The sequence below is a fragment of the Neovison vison genome, chromosome 10, assembly GCF_020171115.1.
Source record: "Neovison vison isolate M4711 chromosome 10, ASM_NN_V1, whole genome shotgun sequence".
Taxonomy (NCBI): Eukaryota; Metazoa; Chordata; class Mammalia; order Carnivora; family Mustelidae; genus Neogale; species Neogale vison.
Window position 1 is genome coordinate 32673783 of NC_058100.1, and position 20981 is coordinate 32694763.

Consider the following 20981-nt stretch of genomic DNA (forward strand, 5'->3'; position numbering starts at 1 on the left):
GCCCCGCCCACTACCGGACGTGCGGCGCCGCCACCGCCCCGCCCCTTCGTTCCTAATGGCTGGGATGGCTTGAAGCTCCGCCCACTGGGTCGGCCCCGCCCCTCCACGGCGACGCCTGGGGCGGCAGAACGCCGCGCAGGTCTTTCTGGAGTCATCACTTAGGGTTGGTTGACAGGTGACCCGGAAGTTAAGTGCCCAGGCCGCCGGAGCTCCAAATACTCTCTTTTCCGTCGGCGTCTGCGCATCTCCCACTCAGCGACGCCTCCCACCGTGCGTGCGGGGTTTCCCGAGTTTTAAGACCCCACAGAGCGTATTCACCCTTCTCTTTCGGAAAACTATTCCGGAAACGAACCCCGTGGGACAGGATGTGGTTAGCCAAGAGCACCGGAAGTCCGGAAGGCCGGGGCGGGGCGGCTTGGGCTGACCGGGAGTGGGCGAGGCCAGACCGGCGCGGAGCTCGAGACCCTCAGCTCGGAAGAGTAAGGAACTGGGCGAGGGGTAAGCGAGGCCGTCGGTGTGACGGCGGAGGGTGTGGGGAAGGCGCGCGGCCCGGCTTGCAGTTTGGTGCTGAGGCTGTGGATTTAGGGCAGGGGTGTCTGTGGAGACCCGGCCGGAGCTTCGGTGTCGGCAGAGCTGACAGGCCGGGCCGCGCCGTCGGGCGTTCCCCTCCCTCCGTCCCCTCCGCTCCGCTCCGCTCCGCACCCTCCCCTCCCCTCCCCTTCCCGGGTCTGGGGCCTGAGGACAGACCGCGCTGTGCGGGTGCGGGGCGGGTACGCGGCGGTGCGCCCGGGGCGCGGTGCCAGGGCTCCCTGCTCTTGCCTAGGCGCCCCCGGAGGCCTGTCCCCGGACGAGGAGGCGGGCCGTCCGCGAACACCGTGTGTCGAGTCAGATCGGTTACTCTTACGGCGAAACCAGTTGCGGCCGAACGCGCAGCTCGGCGCGTTGGGGTCCCTGCCCCCGGCGGGGCATCCTGCCTGGGAATCCTGAGTGCTTGTGTCGTGTGTTTAAACGCAAACGGGAGCTCCTCTCGGATTCGGTGACCAAATCAGTGGCGGACACTAGCGTCGCTGCTGTCCCCGGAGAAAGTGATCACTTCAGTTCGTATTGCTTATCAGGGACACGAAGCCCTGCAGTGACGTCCCCGCAGTGTCTCGGCCGAAATTCGGGACCCGTGCCTGCTAGCGTTCCCGGTGAGGCAGCGAAACGAAGCGGAAAGCGAACTGCCCGTAGTGTTTTGAGGCCTTGGTCAGCCTTCGCGGTGTCACCTGTGACGTTGCATGTGAAGCGCGTGTGCGCTAAGTGCGGAAACAAGCAGAACACTGTCCCCTCTAATTTAAAGGGACTTAGTGGATGTCCTTATATGGTATTAATCCTTTCATTTTATTCATTTTTAGGCTCTTTGTAGAAGTTTGAGGTGCATTTTCATTGATTAAAAAATGACGACTCTTGAAAGTTTAGAAGCCAAAGGTAAGTTGTTCTTTTGATGATAATTGTACTTAAAACATGCAGTTTAGGACCATAGGATGAAGGCGATTTGAGCCAAGTTACTCTCCTAGAGCCCCTGGGAACCATCTGTTTCAGGTTTCCTCTGCTGTTTTGTAATGCAGTGTTTACATCACGGTCCTTTTAGCGTAAAACCACAGTCTTGCAGCTATATTTTCTATCCTCTAGAAGATTAAGATTTCAGTAAACAATATTTTTAAAGATTTAAGTAGATGGACAAGCGAGGAGGTACAAAAGACTTCTTTATGGTGTTGGGTGGTTTTGCTTGGCCTGTGGTAACAAACCACCACAAACTAACTTAAACAAGTGATATCAAGATGCTGGCAGGGCCATGTTCTCTCTGAAAGCACTAGGGAAGGATCTATTCCAGGCCTCTCTCCTAGTTTCTGGTGGTTTGCTGGCATTTTTGGTATTTTTTTTTTTTAAGATTTGTTTATTTGAGTGAGCATGTGAGCATGGGGGGTGGGATGGTGAGCAGAGAGAGAGGGAGAAGCAGACTCCCCGCTGAGCACGAAGCCCAGTGCCTGGTCTCTGGGATCAGGACCTGAGCAGAACACAGACCTTAACCCGCTGAGCCACCCAGGCTCCCCAGTTTTTGGTATTCCTTACCTTGTACATGCATCGCCCTGATCTCTGCCTTTATCTTTCCATGGTCTTCTCCCAGTGTTTGTCTCTGTACAAATTCTTCCTTTTTTATAAGGACATCAGTCATACTGGATTAGGGGCCCACCCTACTCCCAACCCTGCATCAGCTCCCTGCTCAGTGGGGAGTCTGTTTCTCCCTCTGCCCTTCTCCCTGTGTTTGAGTTTCCTCTCTCTTTCTCAAATAAATAAATAAAACTTGTTAAAAGGAGGGGTATATTTAAATCTGTTTAGGAAGCAAAAAAGAAAAGATCCTGCCAATAAATATTTAATTGAATTTATTCAGCTGGGTGAACAGCATTTCAGAGTCACCAGAAAGCTTTTATAGTATTCAAATAAGCAAACCAAAAAGCGTAATGAAAGTAATAAACTGGGGGATAATGAAAAAGTAGAGCAATTAAATGGTTACTAAGGTGAAAGTCATTAGCATGGTGCTTGGCAAAAAACTAAACCTAAATACAATATTGTCATTAGTGATTGAAAATTAGTTATTGCAAGGCCTCTGTGAAAGTAATTGTCTTTGTTATTACCCGTTTGTAATGAGGATTAGAGTTATAAAGCACTTTCACATACCTTATTTCATTTGATCTTAATTTTACAGTGAGGTGCGTAATTCAGCTGTTCGTCCTCTTTTTGTTTAACGTTAGCCGTCGTTAGTGAACAAAAGCTCCATGGACTGCATGGCCTAACACCAGGTGCACTTACCATGGTTGACATCTGTCATTTGCTTGCGCTTCCTATAACTGCCTCACAAGAAAAGCAACATTGGGGACGCCTGGGTGGCTCAGTTGGTTAAGCAGCTGCCTTCGGCTCAGGTCATGATCCCAGGGTCCTGGGATCGCGTCCCACATCGGGCTCCTTGCTCGGCAGGGAGCCTGCTTCTCCCTCTGCCTCTGCCTGCCTCTTTGTCTGCCTGTGCTTGCTCGCTTTCTCTCCCTCTGTCTCTGACAAATAAATAAATAGCCTGGGTGGTTCAGTTGGTTAAGCGGCTGCCTTCGGCTCAGGTCATGATCCCAGCGTCCTGGGATCAAGTCCCACATCGGGCTCCTTGCTCGGCGGGGAACCTGCTCCTCCCTCTGACTCTGCCTGCCATTCTGACTGCCTGTGCTTGCTCTCTCCCCCTCTTTCTCTCTGATAAATTAAAAAAAAAAAAAAAATCTTTAAAAAAAAAAAAAAGAAAAGCAACATTGGTTTATAGCAACAGAACTTCTTCTCACTGGACATTGAGCAAAACTGTCACCATGAGAGGGGTGCGCAGTTGCTGCTAGGACTTCATTGAATGGGAAACATGTAATAAAGAGAAAAATTCAAAAATGAGGGTTTGAATCCTAAAAGTTCTTGAGAGCAAGATTAAAATTACAGATATTAAAGTCAGACCGATTAGTGAAAGTAAACCAAGTAGGAATAGCTGAGACATTTAAATATTTAGAATCAACGAAATAGCCTAACTTTAACACTTTTTCTGTGAATAACAGGTATTAGGTGAAGAAGGAATCCCTGGGCAGATAAATATGGGAAACTCTGGACTCAAGGAGGGAGTACATCATGGGACTCCCAGAGCCTCTAGCACATTAATGCACACTGTGAAGCGGCAGAGCAAGGGAGTGCTCAACCCCATCCCCACTCGCTTGACCAGGGAACTCTTTACTCATGGAGCCTGTGACAGAAGGAATGTTTAGATTCCGTGTCCGTGAACGTGGGCCTAACTCTTAAGTCCATTGTCTTTAACATCATTTCTAATTTAATAGTAACTAAACCTTACTAAGTAGTAACTAAATCTTACTAAATGCTGACCTTTAAAAGAATATTGTTTTTGCCACTGGGTGGCTTGGTCGGTTAAGCGTCTGCCCTAAGCTCAGGTCATGATCCAGGGTCCTGGGATTGATCCCCTCATTGACCTCCTTGCTCAGTGGGGTGCGTGCTTCTCCCTCTCCCTCTGCCCCATGTTCTATCTCAACTAAGTAAATAAAATCTTTATACACACACACACATATATAGATAGATTGAAGATTACTGAGTGACAATCCCTAAACTGTTTCACTGTTTGCTAGCTCAATCTGTGTATATTCTGAAAAGTTTATCAGACTATAACTGAGTTAGGAATTAATGCTCTGGTGTAGAGGGAAAACAGGGTGAGCAGTTTTTAAATGAGTTAGTAGATGTTAAAATGATATCTCAGTAGCATATGAACATTGATGAACTTCAGAAAGCACTTACTCTTCTGTTCCAAGCACCATTTCATTAAGCTAATAATACAGAGATTGGGAGGCAGACCCTGTCCCGTGGAGCTCCCAACAGTCCAGTCTGTGAGAAAAACAGATTATATTAAAACACTCTGATACTTGCATTGTTCTGAAAGCACTGAGGGATGAGAGGAGAGTAAGGGTAAGTGATCTGTCCAACGTCACACAATGTGTGGCAAATAGGACCTAAGGTATTTTGACCCAGTCTAGTGTTCTTTCTACTGCACCTTTCAATGGACTTGGAGTGTCTGTCTTCTTAGATTTGCAGTTTTATAAAAAAAGGAGAAACATTTCTTTAATGACAGACTATAAAATCCTATTCTTTTTTATTTTTTTTAAGACTTTATTTATTTGACAGACCGAGATCACAAGTAGGCAGAGAAGCAGGCAGAGAGAGAGGAGGAAGCAGGCTCCCTGCTGAGCAGAGAACCCGATGCGGCGCTCAATCTCAGGACCCTGGGACCATGACCTAAGCCAAAAGCAGAGGCTTTAACCCGTTGAGCCACCCAGGTGCCCAAAAATGCTGTTCTTTTTGCCTCAGTATTCTAGAGCAAGGATTGGCTAGTCATGACCCTCAGCCTCCAGAGAATACTTACAGATCAGTTTGGTGATGGGAAGTATTGAATCCCACTTAAGCAAAGGGTTATCCCAAACAAAAAAGAATTCTGTGCTTCTCATTATTAGACCTATATTACAAAAAAAACAACAAAAAAGACTTACTCAGTTTCTTATTTGAGTTTCATCTTTGAAAATGATTTTTTTTTCTTCTTTGTATAAGTACCTGTCTCTTACCCTCAATTTTGCCTCATGGTCGGCAGAGCCTAAAATATTTCTCTGACCCTTTATGGGAAAAGTTTGCCCGCTCCTGTTACAGAGTATCATTTGTTCTTTCCCTGCATTTCAGTAATCTTTGGGGAAGGCAGAAGAGTGAGCCATAAACCTGAGACACATGTCGTTCTTTGATAACTGATCACAAGTAGAAGTGCTGTTGATGTAATAGCAGAATTGTTCTGTGGGTTCCCTTCGAAGAGTGGGGAATGGGGGCTGACGTTTTGCTCTACTCACACCACTCCTCTGATTGTGGAGCTGGTACCACCGATCATCGCCTTCCCCTGAGAGCCCGTCCGCTCCAAGTGTGTCCCGGACTGTGCTTAGTCTGTATGTAATAAAGGTTTCTGCGTGTGTCATAAAGGAAACAGAACGATGACCAGTTACCTGGTGAGAAGATGGAAAGCCGGGACTCCCACTCCCCTCCTGGCCTGCGTGCATTAGCCAGAAGCGCAGTTGCTCCAGAGTTGAGTTGCGACAGCTGCCATGGCATGTGTCGTGCAGCTGTCGTGTCCATAAGTGCTTGAGTAAGTAACAGTGGTTGATGTAAAAAGTCAGAAGTAAACTGAGGCTGAACCAAGTTGATAGAATCGCCTCACTGGCATTTTATGATGTATTTTCTTTGGGAAGAGGTTTCTTTCCAATACCTGTCAATGTTCCTTTGCCTTTTAAATTTCGTAGTGTCTACTTGATTTGTTCTTGAATCTCCAGTACCCAAAATTCCAACTCAGCAATGTTGTGATTTGCCTAAAAATCCTGTTTAGTCACCACAGGGCGTCACACCTGCTACTTCTTTGGCTTCAGTGGACCTGAGTGGTCTGGCTCCAGTTTGTCTTTTTGTTGTTTTTTTAATTAATCTGTAGTTAATTCATGATTCAGCATCACTTTGTAAATGACAGAATGTCTTAGTGACAGAATTAAATTTGCTTTAGATAGAGTTAGAATTTTTTAAAAAGCAGATTTCAAGAACATGGGAGCAGGTCTTCATTCCTGAAACTGTTCGGTGGCAGATCTCCGAAGTGCTAAGGTGCTACAGCGTGACCTGAAATACCAGACTCGGTTTCCCTTTCTGAAGTCGCTCCTTTGTTCATCTTTTTGAAGGTGGAGTTAGTCCTAAGTCCCAAGTGAACATTCAGTATGGAAATGACAAAATACTTTATTCCAATGGAAATGTTTTGTTAAATAGAACACGGTATACACCACATGTCTTTCCACCTCTTCTCTGACCTAACTCGAGATTCCCAGTACACTGCTATATAAGTAGGAAAAATTCCCCCAAAAAATCTGTTAAATGAAAAAATAGTTCTAAAGTCTAGTGATGCACTTTCGTAAGACTTGAGCATAAGAAAATGAAAGAATTATATTTGATGACATAACTTCAGCTTTCTCCCTTTCATGAAGATGCAGAGTTAATTTGGGTTTTTAAAGAACAGCAGCAGCAGCAGCGCAGGTCAACGTCTGCTAAGTGCTTCGTGGCCCGCACACCACTGCAAACGCTGCACGTTCTGGCACTAACGTCTTGATTATTGTATTAGGTCACCAGGGTTGAGCATACCAGAAAATAAAATTAAATAAGAGTGTGAGGCATAGATCTGCTGATACATTGCTAGAGTTGTTTCATGAGGCAGTTTAACAATACCGGTCTTCACCTGGCACATTAATTCCATTCTTAAGAATTTATTCAAAAGAAATAATCCAGAAGTTGAGAAAAATCTATAGGCAGAAGTATTCACTAAAGCATTATTTTATGAAATATTGGAAAAAAGCATAAATATCCCCAACAACACAGTAAATAAGTAAATAATGTTATATTAACATGAAGATATAATGTCATAAGATGAAAAAGAGGACGAATGCAGCAAAATGGAAAAATAGATTGACCTTCTAAAGTTAATTATGATTATAAACATATAAAAATAATGAAGAAACTTGGAGTAATGAGAGGTTATTTTAGAGTAATGAGCAGATACAATTTTTCTTCTTAGTATTTTTTAATAGTGCAATGTTCAGAACAAGAGGGTACCTGTGTGTGTGTGAAAATAATCTGTTCTGCTCTCTAGTTTCTGCATCAGTATGACAAAGTTTGTGAGAAAGAAAAAAAGCTAGCTCATTAAAAAATAGAAAACTAAGGAAGGTTTTCTTATTAGGTATTTCTCTTGCTAGAAAAGACCTTTGTAGGTAATTAAAAAAAAAAAATCATCCTGGGCAAGCTTACCATTTCCTATGGTTATTGCTGGTTATTTTCCATTTCTAGGACAAGAATTCAGGAATCAAGGTGACAACAGTCTCTGCTTGATAGAATGTTTATATGTTATGTGGTCTCTTTTTTTAGTATGGCTTTATACTTCAGAAATTCTTAAGAAAGGTTAATTTTAATAAGACCTTATTATTGCTCTTACCAAATTGATCTCCTGACTTCATGGGTTACAGTGAAACACGATTAATATTTAATTAGTAATTAAAAATTAATATTTAATTGATTAGAACATAGTACTGATATCTAAGCATAATTGAGACTACTTTGGCTTTTTTTTCTTTTCAACTAGGAATTCTATTTCCTGTCTTTGCCTTAGAAGGTATAAATATAAAAACATAATAGTAATGAATTCACTAAAGATTGGTCCATGATTTTTCTTAGTTAACATTTCTGTAGAAATAAAAATCTGGTAGAAATTTTGTACCACATATTGCATTCTTACTTTCTATTACCTGTAATACATGTCATCTTTTTATATGTACATCCTATGTCCTAAATTAGATAGTAATTTCTTGAGCATAGACATCTCCACTACCTCAGACAGTGTCTGGTCAACATTAGGCACCACGCTGCACGCTTGCAGCCTGCGACCACGTGGACTGTCGTCACAACCATTGATGTATATGCTCATCCTGTGCCCCTCCCCTTGTTTTCATTCATTTACTGTCTATCAGCCAAACAGTGCTGGGTGCAAGGCACATTACTTATCCCTTCCCTCATAAGAGTTAGGTTTTAGAGGAAGGCACAGACATTGCATAACTAGTTACACTGGGGTGAAAAAAGTCAATTTACGATTTTGATAGAAAAAAGGAGAAATGCAGAATCTCTGCTGCAGGTGCACGTGAACGGGGAACCCAGCCAAACCTGGAAAGGTTAGAGAAAGGCTTCCCTTAGGAACCCATACTCCAGTGTGCCAAGTGCTTGATCTTCCTGCATCTTCTCCTGCCACAGCCGTGGAGCACAGCTGGTACTGTCCCTGCTTCCCAGAATGTGAAGTAGAGATCCGTGGAGGTTCGGCTGTTTACCCAGGATCATACTAAGAAGTAGAAGTCAAGAGCGAAACCGTTTACCTAAGGAAGTTTGAGCCTTTTTCCATCTTTTATTGACACCTGTTTTGAAAATTAACTTTTACTCTGAATTTCTTGTATTCTTTTTAGTTCCAGTAATTCTGAATGTAAAGTATGTCTTAGCATTTTCCTTGGCATTTCTTCTTAGCAAGTAACTTGTGTTTTGCTTTCCCTTTCATAGTCACCCTTACTCCAGCCCCAGTCCGAGGAGCAGGAGATGGCATGGAAACTGAGGAGCCACCTAAGTCTGTTGAAGTGACCTCTGGAGTCCCGCCTGTAAGGCATCACATCCTTCAGAATCCACGGAAGAAAGCAGTTCCAGGCGAGAGCCCAGGAGTCCTTCAGCTCGGGAAGATTCTCACTGAAAAAGCAGTGGAAGTTGAAGCCATAAGAATATTAGTTCCCAAAGCTGCTATAACCCATGACATCCCCAGCAAGAATGCAAAGGTGAAGTCTCGGGGACATCATAAGGGAGAGCTCCTAGGTCAGTCAGAGGGAACTGTAGAACCCAGAAAGGAACTATCGGAGTTTAAGAGTCTACTGGAGAAGCTCAAGAACTCTGAAAGGAGGTTACTGCAGGACAAAGAGGGTCTTTCAAACCAGCTCAGAGTACAGACAGAGGTAAGAACAAGTAGCTTTAATCGTCACTGCTCTTTACACCTGGACCTTCGGTGTCAGAAGTGTCCAGAAAACTGTATTTCCTCTTGGAATGACCTCTGTTTTGGCTTGTCATTTCTCTAAAAAGTTTCCTCTTAAATTTCTCTTTCTCCCTCAGCCCCACTAGTAGGACTAGTGTATGTCGGGAACTTGTCCTCTAAAGTTGAAGATGGATGTGCGTGGTGCTTCGGACAAGACCACCTCTAAGGTGTAAAGGAAGTCATGGTTATAAAATTCCAGACCAAGTTAGACTTTGATGTTGTCTCGTTAACAATTTCTCTTTTAAGGATCCATAAGCTCCAAGTATGTTTGCTTATGCAGACATCATAGTTGGGATAAAGGAACGGTTGGGTAAGTGTTGGTATCTTCATTGTAAATGGAAAAGGATCTGTATTGCTTGGCTGGGTTTCTTCCGGCTTTACATGTTGGTAAACATTGCCTCACTCCTCACCCTTCGTTTCTCTCTTAGACCCTTCATCTTTTTGCTAGATGTTATCTTTATAAGTGACACTATAGTTAGTAGTTCTTATCCAAATAGGTTTTTAATATTTTTTAAGTAACTAACTTCTAAATATAAAAACAGTGTATATTTATTTGTGATTATTTTAGAAAATACAGAAAATGAGAATAGTACCGCCTATCATTGTACTGTCTAGCTATAAATGCGTAATTATACATATTGAATTCATTTTTGCCCTTTTTAGTATTTTCCTCTGTCACAGAATATTCTACTACAGTACTGTCTTTAATACCAACAGTGTTCTTCTATTGCTACACCATATATCAATACCTATTATTAGACATTTATGTTTTAATTTTTCACATTTTAGATAAAGTAAAAAAACATGCTTATAGATAGCTTAAATTGCTTCCCTTGCTTAAATTCTTTTTTTTTTTTAATTTTTTTTTTTTTTAAGATTTTATTTATTTATTTGAGAGAGAGAGAGTGTGAGAGAGAGCATGAGCGAGGAGAAGGTCCGAGAGCGAAGCAGACTCCCCATGGAGCTGGGAGCCTGATGTGGGACTCGATCCCGGGACTCCAGGATCACGCCCTGAGCCGAAGGCAGTCGTCCAACCAACTGCGCCACCCAGGCGCATCCCTTGCTTGTCCCATCCCTTGCTTAAATTCTTGAACACCTGTGGCACAGGGGTGTGTGGGTGGCTCAGTCGGTTAAGCATTGGACTCTTGATTTCGGCTCAGGTCATGGTCTCAGGTCTGTGACATCGAGCGCCACATCAGGCTCCACCATGGTTGTGGAGGCTGTGGAGGCTGCTTAAGATTCTCACTTTCCTTCTCCCTCTGCCCCTCCCTGCTCATACTCTATTTCTCTCTCTCTAAAAAAAAAAAAAAAAAAAAAAAAAAAAAAAAACCTGTGGCACAAAGAAATTAATTTTTAAATACCGAAATAGATTTTAAAAACACTAAAACAGTCTCCGTCATATTCTTTGGCAAAATTTATTGGTTTGGTTTTCTAATTTTTTGCCTTCAGGTGTCGACTGGAAGCAGGTTGTAACTTTGGTGATAATGGTTGGTACTCTTCCTAGAAGAGGCTCAGTTTATAATCCCATGGACTATAAGATATAAATATGCAGACAGAGACAGATGGCTTATATAGATTATGAAATTAAATATGTAACATTGCTTTTTGATGCACACTTTAAGTAATGGAGGTCCATATACATGAAGCATGGTTTCTCTTTTCATTTTGCCACATTAAAGTCACTGACATTACTTCAAGCTGGTTCTAACGGTCATATTTTCTCCTAGGTCAATCGAGAGTTAAAGAAGTTGCTAGTGGCTTCCGTTGGAGATGATCTTCAGTACCATTTTGAACGTCTAGCCCGTGAGAAAAATCAGCTTATTTTAGAAAATGAAGCCCTAGGTCAAAACACAGCTCAGCTTTCTGAACAGCTGGAACGTATGTCAATACAGTGTGACGTATGGCGGAGTAAATTCCTTGCAAGCAGGTATTTCCTGTTTTAAATAATACTTCATTTCCTAGCTTTTTCTCTATCAGATTTTTTTTACCATAACCCAAATAAGTAAATGGTAGTGTGAGAATTTGGGACTCTGATTGTCTAAGTATTTCATGTATTTATAAGTGTGTATGGACTGTCACAGAGTCTCCCTAAATGAAAAAGTGATATCATCAGATTCTCCCTCATTCCAGAATTCTAGGTTACTCCTCTGTAGTAGAAATCACTACTACTACAATGTTTAAGAAAATTAAACTCAGGGCGCCTGGGTGGCTCAGTGGGTTAAGCCACTGCCTTCGGCTCGGGTCATGATCTCTTGGGGTCCTGGGATCGAGTCCCGCGTCGGGCTCTCTGCTCAGCGGGGAGCCTGCTTCCCTATCTCTCTCTCTCTCTGCCTGCTTCTCCGCCTACTTGTGATTTCTCTCTGTCAAATAAATAAATAATAAAAAATCTTAAAAAAAAAAAAAAAAAAAAAAAACAAAGAAAATTAAACTCAGACCTCTTATAAATATAAAATAAATAAAAACCTCCCGCAAAAAAACTATTTCCCCCGCTTCTATCTGGAAAACTCAAACATTGTTTCTCTTCCATGCTCTGTTCTCATAGCTCTTTTAATTGAATTAACTATACATGAGAGCTTCCCAACCTTTTTCTGTACATGCACAAATGGAAAATAAAATCATTTGTATGGTGTAATAGATGAGGCTACTCTCCCCAACAGAGGTGAAAGCCCCATTGCCCTTCCCTAGGCCTGTGGGTACACTGGTCATTGGGAAACTGTATATATTGTGATTTGGGGTCTGTTTATCCCCTTCCTTCCAGCTCTGACTGGAGAACAGAGTCTCGGTGTTATCCATCTTTGTATTTTCAGCACTTAGCCACATGTTTTGCGCATAGTTTAGTAACATGCTTCGCACATAGTTTAGTAACTGTGGATTTAAGTTCTAGAGATTTCTTACATCACACCAAATGTTTCCAGGCTGAACTTTAAGAATTATGATTGCGATGAATAAATTTATAGGAAAGTATTTCTTCATATCTTAATGTCTGTGATACTTTCCAGTAATTGATTGCTCTCTTAAAGTCTTTGTTTTCTAATAATGCTTGTATAGGATGGATGTGGAGAAAGGAATGTACTGTTTATTGACTTAGAATGAAAGTTCGTGCTCACTGAACACATTCAGAGGCAAATCGTGCATGTGTCATGCACATTATTGCAAATGTAATTTTCTTAACATCCTTGTCAATGCTGATAGTAACATTCTAAGGGCAATAAAACTTAAACTCAGCTTTAACAAAATTTTAACCAATTTAATCTTTGGTCAGTAATCACTGTGGTCTGAGACTTTAATTTTAGTTTTAAGATTTTCAGCTGAATAACCATACTTTAAAACTTTGCATCAGTTCTGTTAATAGAGAACTGGTAAAATAAATTTTGGAACATCCAATCAGAAGAAAACATGAAGCTGTTTTTTGAAAAAAAAGATAACTCTATATGTGCTAATATAAAAAAACATTATCAGATGAAAAAACAAGGCATAGAAAATTTTGTATTAAATTATCCCATTTTTGTAAATAAAATGGGTATACTTATTTTTAACATATACGTTTATGTTGATGTATCCATAAATTTTTTTATAATACATAAGAAACTTTATTGGTATTTTGTGACTGATAAAAGAAGGATGGGGATGCGGGACAGGAGGAAAGACTTACTTTCCCTTTTACATAAGACTTTCTGTATTATTTAATATTTTTCTAAGGACCAGAAGGTAACTGAGTGATAAGAAAGCAACTCTTTTTTGCTTCCTCTAAAATTTCCTGTATTTAAAAACATTTAATTAATATCAGTTTTTCAATATTTGATCCATCTAGAGTAAGATTGAGGTACATTCTAGAAGTCACTCTATAGGAAAGTTAAATAACTTTACTTTTGTCATTTTGTAAACAAATATTTTTAAAATCCCTTCAATATGTTCTAAGTTCATAAATATTTTAAATACCTTTTAGTGAAGATTTAAAAACAGAGAAGTAACTTGACTGTGTTCAGTCTTCTACTTAAGCTTTTGAAAATTAAGGTAGTATAGTAACTTCTTTATAGTGTGTTATCATCAGAGAATTTATATATGTGATATTTCCATCTTTTCCAGGGTGATGGCAGATGAGTTAACCAATTCAAGAGCAGGTTTGCAGCGGCAAAATCGCGATGCCCAGAGTGCTATTCAAGATCTCCTGAGTGAGCGGGAGCAGTTTCGTCAGGAAATGATAGCTACCCAGAAGTATAGCATTTGTTTATATTCCGAACTCTTCTTTTTCTTGCAACTTTTGTTATTATTATAGTTCTTCAGTGTTTCTACATTTAATGACTTTTATTGAGCATATTTTTCAAATAGCATTTTAAAATAGATGCCCAGGGAGGGAAGAAGACTAAAAAGATAAGGCTACATGCTTCTTACATTCTTAATTGAGAGAGAATTAATTATAGCTATAATGGGAAAAATCTCTGGGTTTAAAAGTAGTTTTTGGTTATAGTTATAGCAGCTTTGTATAATTTTTGGTAGAAGCCATAAACTACACCTATCTTTCCTTTGGAAGGAGATCTTTTTTAGGACTATTCTGCAGTATTAGAGTTTACTTTTATGTGCTCTGGAACTATCAAAATTAATGGTCTTCCTTAAAAGTGCTTTGTACTTCTGTACATAGATCTTCTGCAACTTATAATGGGGTTGTGACCCAATAAACTCATTGTAAGTTGAAAATTGTTGTAAGTCAAAAATTACTTCAATACACCTAACCCACTGAACATTATGGCTTAGCCTAGCCTACTTTCAGCATGCTCCGTATTATAGCCTGAACTTGGGCAAAACCATCTAATACAAAGCCCAGTCTGTCAGAGTGTTGGGCATCTCCCTAATTGACCAGAGCGCTGAAAGTGTGCAACAGAACGGCTGTGTGGGTACAAAACTCTTGTACTGGTTGTTTGCCCTCGTTACTGTGTAGCTCAGTACACTCCCCAGCAACAGGAGAAAAATGGGTATTCATATTGCTAGACAAGAAATAGGTGAAAATTCAAAGTACAATTTTTATTAAATGTTAATCACTTTCACACCATCACTAGTCAAAAAATCATTCATCAAACCATCACAAGTCAAGGACTATAATTATTATAAATTGAATCAGTAAGTAGGAGAAATCATGGGAAATTATAAGAATGAAAACATAATACAGATGACCTTTGAATAACACAAGGGTTGGGGAGGCTGACCCCCCATGCAGCTGAAAATCCTTGTATAACTTTTGACTCCCCCAAAAATGTACCTACTTATAGCTACTCTTGACCACAAGTCTTACCGATAATATAAATAGTGATTAACACATATTTTATATGCTCTGCCTATTGTATACTGCATTCTTGGAATAAAGTAAGCTAGAGAAAGTAAATTGTTACTAAAATCATGAGGAAGAGAAAAAATTAAAATAAAATCATAAGAGAAAATCCCATCTGCAGTACTATACTGAATCTATCGAAAAACTGGCCTTTAAGTGAACCCATATAGTTCAAACCCATGTTGGTCAAGAGTAAACTGTTTATCAAAATATCAGATTTCATGGGAGGCAACTAAAGGTGTGTTTAGAGGGAAATTTATAGCTTTAAATGCTCATTGTAGAAAAGAAGAAAGGTTCTGTTGGTAATATAAGCTTCCTCTTTAAGAAGTGCGAAGAGCAGGGCGCCTGGGTGGCTCAGTGGGTTGAGCCGCTGCCTTCGGCTCAGGTCATGATCTCAGGGTCCTGGGATCAAGTCCCGCATCGGGCTCTCTGCTCAGCAGGGAGCCTGCTTCCTCCTCTCTCTCTGCCTGCCTCTCTGCCTACTTGTGATCTCTCTCTGTCAAATAAATAAATAAAATCTTTAAAAAAAAAAAAAAGAAGAAGTGCAAAGAGCAAATTAAGCAGACAAAAGAAGATAATAATAATGGAAGCAGAAATAAATAGAAAGCCAAATGCTAGTTCTTTGAAGAGATAAATTTAAGAAGCCTCTAAGCAGTATGATCAGGAAAAAAAAAATAAAAAACCACATTACCAGTATCAGGAATAAGGAAGGGGGTATATTACCTAGATTCTATAGACATAAAAAGATGATAAGGGGATATTATGAACAACTCTGTACAGAGTTCTTAGAAGACACTAAACTACCACAGGGTACTCAAGGTAAATAGCCTGAATAGCGCTAATCAATTCAAGTGATTGAATTTTTAGTTAAAACTTCCAGTAAAGAAAACTCCAGGCATAAATGGATTTACTGAAGCAAACAACTATGGAAGAAATAAAGCCAAGTTTACACAGACTTCTAGAAAACAGGAGAAGGGAATAATTTCCAACTGACTTTATGTGGCAGCATTATCTTGATCCCACCACCAGACAGAGATATTAGAAGAAAGCTACAGACCAGCATTTCCAATGAACATAGATGCAAAAGTCCTAATAATATATAAAAAGAATATATATATATATTCTTACATATCATGGCCAAGTACATTTTATCCTACAATTTGTAAGTTGGTTTATCAAGTGGAAATCCATTAATGTAACTCATGAAAAAACAAGTGACAGACACAAGTCCCGTCACTAGTCCTAGCGCTGCTGGGGGAGTGTACTAACACATTGTAGCTGTACTGAAATATGACAACTAAAAAACTGGGGCAGTTCAGAAGTATGTTTGCTGAATGACTTCCAGATAATTACCTGATAAATATATAAATGCTTCCTATAGTCTTATTTTACCAGAATTCCCAGTTTACTGACCTCTGAGAAAAAGATAAAGGAGACAGTACTATGTGATTTCAGAAGAACTTCAGGTTTCTCATTTATTGAGTTATTGAGTATTCTTGGTTTTCATGTTTTATCCTCTTATTAATATGCAGTGTTCCTGTGTCTGTGCAGATTATTGGAGGAGCTCCTGGTGTCCTTGCAGTGGGGAAGAGAGCAAACTTACTACCCTAGTACACAGCCTTACACCACAGCAGAACTAGCTTTAACAAATCACAAGTTGGCAAAAGCAGTAAATGCTCATCTTCTGGGAAATGTTGGCACTAACAATCAAAAAAAGATACCATCAACGGTTGAATTCTGCAGCACCCCAGCAGAAAAAATGGCTGAAACGGTAAAATATTTCTCTTTGGTGTCCTCTTACTGAAAAGTATGTTAAATTGCAAAGTGCTGGGCATTAGGAGTTAGGAATTATGGGATCTAAACCCGATTGGATCTAAACCTGATTCTCATGCTAATGAGCTTATGATTTTGAAGAAAATTGTTTCTTCCTTTGGGCTTCAGTTCCTGAAACATTTTTACTCTGTCCTTAAGGAGCAAATATGGTTGTTTTGGAAGGGCCTGTCTTTTAGCTACTGAATCATTGAGACTCTTGTACTTGAGTTCATTGTGATATGAAAACTAGGGTAGAATTTTTAATTCAGCAATCATGAGTAGATAATAGATTACTTCTGACATCAGAAATTATTTGTTAATACCCATATTTAGATATGAATGTGCCCAAAACTGCAGCATCACATAGTACATCCCTGATACCTACAGTCCTGGGTGAATTCAGGGTTCATGCCTGTGAGCCGTCAGATACTGTGATTTCCCAGTCCTGTCAGCAGAGCCAAGGTCACTTCCATACATTTTGGGATCTCACTCCTATCTCCTATCTTTGGCCTTGTCTTTAACCAGAACTGTTCCACTTTTAAAATCAGCTCAGCACCTCTCTCCATGATCTGTATCTCAACCTTTTTTCCAGCCGATTCTTTATTCTGATTACCCCTGTGATCACATAATTTTCATTCCCTTGATTCCTGCAGTTTTTTCTTCATCTCATTGCTCACTCTCCTGGCTTTTTTTCCTGCCATAGCTTGCCTGGATTTCATTCTTGGGTGTCTTTTTTCCCTTATCATCCTTCTTTCGGGTACCCTGAGAACTCCAGTCCTTAGTTCAGCTGACTGCCTTTTTTGTTTCTGCACTTGTCAAGCTATGACCTCACATTCAGCAGATAACTTTGGTTCCTAGTTCACAGAAAAAGAAGGCAGAGGCAGGAAATTTCTTAAAGGTCCCACTTGATAACTAGAAGCCTACCTTTAAGGCAGCCAGTCTTAAATACATTTCTGTCACTGGAAGAGATGTCCCTCTCCAAAGCACAGCTCCCCTCCAGGCTCAGCAGGCCTCTCCAGATCATCCCTTCTGTCTGTCGGCTCTTTCGTCTTTGGTTTATAACACACCCAAGTGTCTTCATCTAAAAAAGAAAAATCTTCCATTATCATAAGTTCTCTGATAAGGTCTTATCACCTTTATAGGCGAGAACCTTGGACAAACTGTGCACACTTGTGTGTACTCCCACACCAGCCATTCCGCAAGTCCTGCTGTCACTTACCCGGTAGCTTCCAGCTCCACTGTTCTCGAATTGTGTGCGAATAAAGCTCATGAATGTTCAAATACTTTGTTACCATATTCTGTGTACCAGCACTCCTGCCTTGATATCCCCTTGACTTCTGTGACCTTCTACTTTCTTGGTCTTCTCATATGCCCCCTCAGATTTCTTCTTCAACTTTTTTCCTCCTCTGTGTGTTGCTGTTCCATAGGAATTTGCTCGCCATGCTTTCCAGACTCGTTGAGTTTCTGCAGCACGGTACACAGCCAGCTCCTCCCCTTCTCTGACCATTCTTTTTCAGAATTTGGCAGGGGCAAGGCATCCTCCTTTGGGGCCCACTCTTGAGCCTTTCCTCTCGTAACAGACTTCCTAGCTTCTCTAGGGACTGTCCTAGTCCCATGGTTTTATGCTTGGGACTTCTTCAACAGAGACATATTTTTCTGGGTTTAAGAGACACACCCAGGGGGTGCCTGGGTGGCTCAGTGGGTTAAAGCCGCTGCCTTCAGCTCGGGTCATGATCTCAGGGTCCTGGGATCGAGTCCCGCCTTGGGCTCTCTGCTCAGCAGGGAGCCTGCTTCCTTCTCTCTCTCTCTGCCTGCCTGCCTCTCCGTCTACTTGTGATTTCTCTCTGTCAAATAAATAAATAAAATCTTTAAAAAAAAAAAAAAGAGAGACACCCAGCAAGACATCTCCGTAGACACATCTCAGATAGCTGAAAATAGGACAACCTCTTCTCTCCTCGCTTTTATATGTTATTTCCCCTCCTCTGAGAAAGAAGAACAAGAACCCACTTCTCTTCCTCTACTCCCTATTGTGGTAAACTATACCACCGTATCGATGTTTTGAGGACTTCATAATAACGTATGTAAAATAACATGTGTAAAGTTCATAGCGGATTCTAGTATATTAGTAATTTCTCAGTAAATGGTAGATACCATTTTTATTTTATTTTCTTCATCCCCATAATCTTGTTGGTTTTACAAATCCTGTTGGATCCTTCTAAATTAGCCTCTCTTCCAAGTTCACACACCTGCCCTCCAGCCTTAATTATTGCCTAGCCTCCTCACCAGTACTGACCCCTTGCTTTTTACCGGCCTCCAGACCATCCTCTACTGCCAGTTATTTTTAAAATGCCAGTCCAAAAAAAAAGAAAGGAAAAATCCACTTGTGTTGGTACTCCTTTTCAGACAGATCCCATCCTCCCTCATTCTGGACTCTCCATTCTTTCACACTGTATAGAAAGCTTTTCAAAAATCGTTATTGCATCCCCTCTTGTCAAGGTGACGAGCCAAGTGTCCCCACGCCCTGCTCTTCAAACCCCAGCAGCATTCACCACTTTTCACTGCAGACACGTGCCATTGTATCTCAAGCCTCTGTGCCTACTTCTGCCCGATCACCCTCCCAGCACCTCCCTGCCTTTAAGCAGCAGCCCTGCCCGCATCTCACTGGCAAGCTTAGATGGTCCTTCCCGAGGCTTCCACTGTGTTGTGTGCATGTCTCTGTTGTAGCTCTTTACCGTGTCACGGTAATTACTGGATTCTCCCGCTCTCCCCCGACTGTAAGCCCCTTAAGGGTGAGGACTGTATCTTGTGTTTCCTCAAGGTCTGGCACAGTAATTCTTTACAGATAGTAGGTGCTCTGCTGTGTACATAATGAATCGTGACCCAGAACTGGGACCCAGAACTACGCTTGTTGTCTCCACACTCTGTTCTCGTTGGGAAACCATGTCCTTGCCTCCTCAGTGCTGCCGGTAGCCTGCGGTGTAACTGATTACCCCACCTTTCTTGAACACTCCCTTCTCTCGGCTTGCATAGCTGCACACCCTCCTGGCTTTTCTCTTCTCTGACCCTTCTGTTTGACCCATCATCTTAGCACCCAACCACATTTTACAAAAATAGATCTCAAAAATTCAATGGAAAAAACCAGCAATATATTTGAAAAATAGAGGTCCTAAAATAGAATGCTGCCAGGACGTTCTTAAATTAACAATAGCTCTGTGGGCATGGTAGTAACTTAGAAGGAAAAAACAACTGCTGGACAACATGAGAGTAAGAGAAACAGCCATATCTAGCCATATCTGGAAGCTCCTGACATCCGGCATAGGCTTCCTTTAAAAAAAGAGAAAGTTCTTTACACCACTGCTTTTCACAGTTCCTTTCCAACTGTAGTGCCTACCTCATTTGCCCCATAACCCATCCACCTCATGTGAGGGTCGCTGGGAGAATATAAACATGAGATACAGGAGCTTTGAGCAAGCATGTTATCTTTGCCCTTAATTGGAGAGTTTTTCCCAACGCAACCCAGGATTTCAACCCAAATCCTCCTTTTGTGGGTCTCAGTAAAGGAAACAGCAGAACAAGTGAGAGCAGAATTAGGAGAGCATGGTGTCCATGAAATCCAAGAAACAGGAGCATGATTGTTAGCATAAAAGATGGCATATACATTAGAATTAGAAAAATGAAAAGCTGTTGATTTTACAAGTAAATGATTAAAAACTTTGAAATAGCATTTCATTAGAAGAATGCAGAATCCTGATTCTAGACAGTTGAATGAAAGGTCATAGAGGAGAGACTGTGCGTGCTTTTTGGCTAAGGATTAAAAATTGACATCACCTGGGGACGCCTGGGTGGCTCGGTTGGTTAAGCAGCTGCTTTCGGCTCAGGTCATGATCCCAGCGACCTGCAATCGAGTCCCATATCAGGCTCCTTGCTCAGCAGGGAGTCTGGTTCTCCCTCTGCCTCTTCCTGCCACTCTGTCTGCCTGTGCTCACTCTATCTGACAAATAAATAAAATCTTTAAAAAAAAAAAATTGACATCACTTAAGGTAGAATGGATATAATCGTATTTTTTCTGTTTTCATAATTTTTCCACCAATATCCATAAAGAACATTAATTTCATCATTTTTGGAAAATAGGTAACCTAGGTGATAATTAGACATCATTGTTAAATTTAGAGCTTTCTGGAAAAGTTCTGAGTTCTCTAACCAATCACATTAATCACTCAGATGTTATTTTTTGTGGTAGTTACATATAAATGAAATGGGGCTTTAGAGGTAGTTCTACATCAATAAAACCAAAGGTTTTAGAGTCCCTGCAGCATACATCTGACATTACTTCTTATTTTCCTTAGGTTCTACGCATTTTGGATCCAGTTACCTGTACGGAAAGCTCACCTGATAATCCTTTTTCTGAGTCTTCACCAACTGCCTTACTTGCTACAAAGAAAAATATTGGACGATTTCATCCCTATACTAGATATGAAAATATAACTTTCAATTGCTGCAATCACTGCCAGGGAGAACTTATTGTCCTTTAACATAACAAGACAGCACTTGCTTCTTACCCAAGAGTCATTATTATTTGGGAGCTGGCGTCTTACAGTGGTAGAATGT

The 20981-nt window shown here is 41.1% G+C and overlaps 1 protein-coding gene across 3 annotated transcripts; it reads left to right on the forward strand.

Annotated features, from left to right (window-relative positions):
* The first annotated feature begins 129 nt into the window (after window positions 1–129).
* BLZF1 (basic leucine zipper nuclear factor 1) lies at window positions 130–20914 on the forward strand. 3 transcript variants are annotated; one of them, XM_044266910.1, is made up of 8 exons: window positions 130–498; window positions 1395–1467; window positions 8722–9161; window positions 10966–11165; window positions 13325–13453; window positions 16113–16332; window positions 18777–18869; window positions 20720–20914. In XM_044266910.1, the coding sequence occupies exons 2-8, from the start codon at window positions 1437–1439 to the stop codon at window positions 20903–20905; spliced, it is 1299 nt and encodes a 432-aa protein (XP_044122845.1). In that variant the 5' UTR covers window positions 130–498; window positions 1395–1436; the 3' UTR covers window positions 20906–20914. The 3 variants fall into 3 exon arrangements, with proteins under 3 accessions (XP_044122845.1, XP_044122843.1, XP_044122844.1); XM_044266908.1 differs by lacking the exon at window positions 18777–18869 and having other exon boundaries at window positions 151–498; XM_044266909.1 differs by lacking the exon at window positions 18777–18869 and having other exon boundaries at window positions 151–479.
* The last annotated feature ends 67 nt before the right edge of the window (window positions 20915–20981 follow it).

Bases quoted from the DNA above. Each gene is read 5' to 3' on its own strand.
- BLZF1 (XM_044266910.1), top strand. From the start codon at position 1,437: ATGACGACTCTTGAAAGTTTAGAAGCCAAAG. The intron at 11,166-13,324 runs GTATTTCCTGTT...CATCTTTTCCAG, and splicing joins AGTAAATTCCTTGCAAGCAG to GGTGATGGCAGATGAGTTAA. The intron at 16,333-18,776 runs GTAAAATATTTC...ACTCCTTTTCAG, and splicing joins CAGAAAAAATGGCTGAAACG to ACAGATCCCATCCTCCCTCA.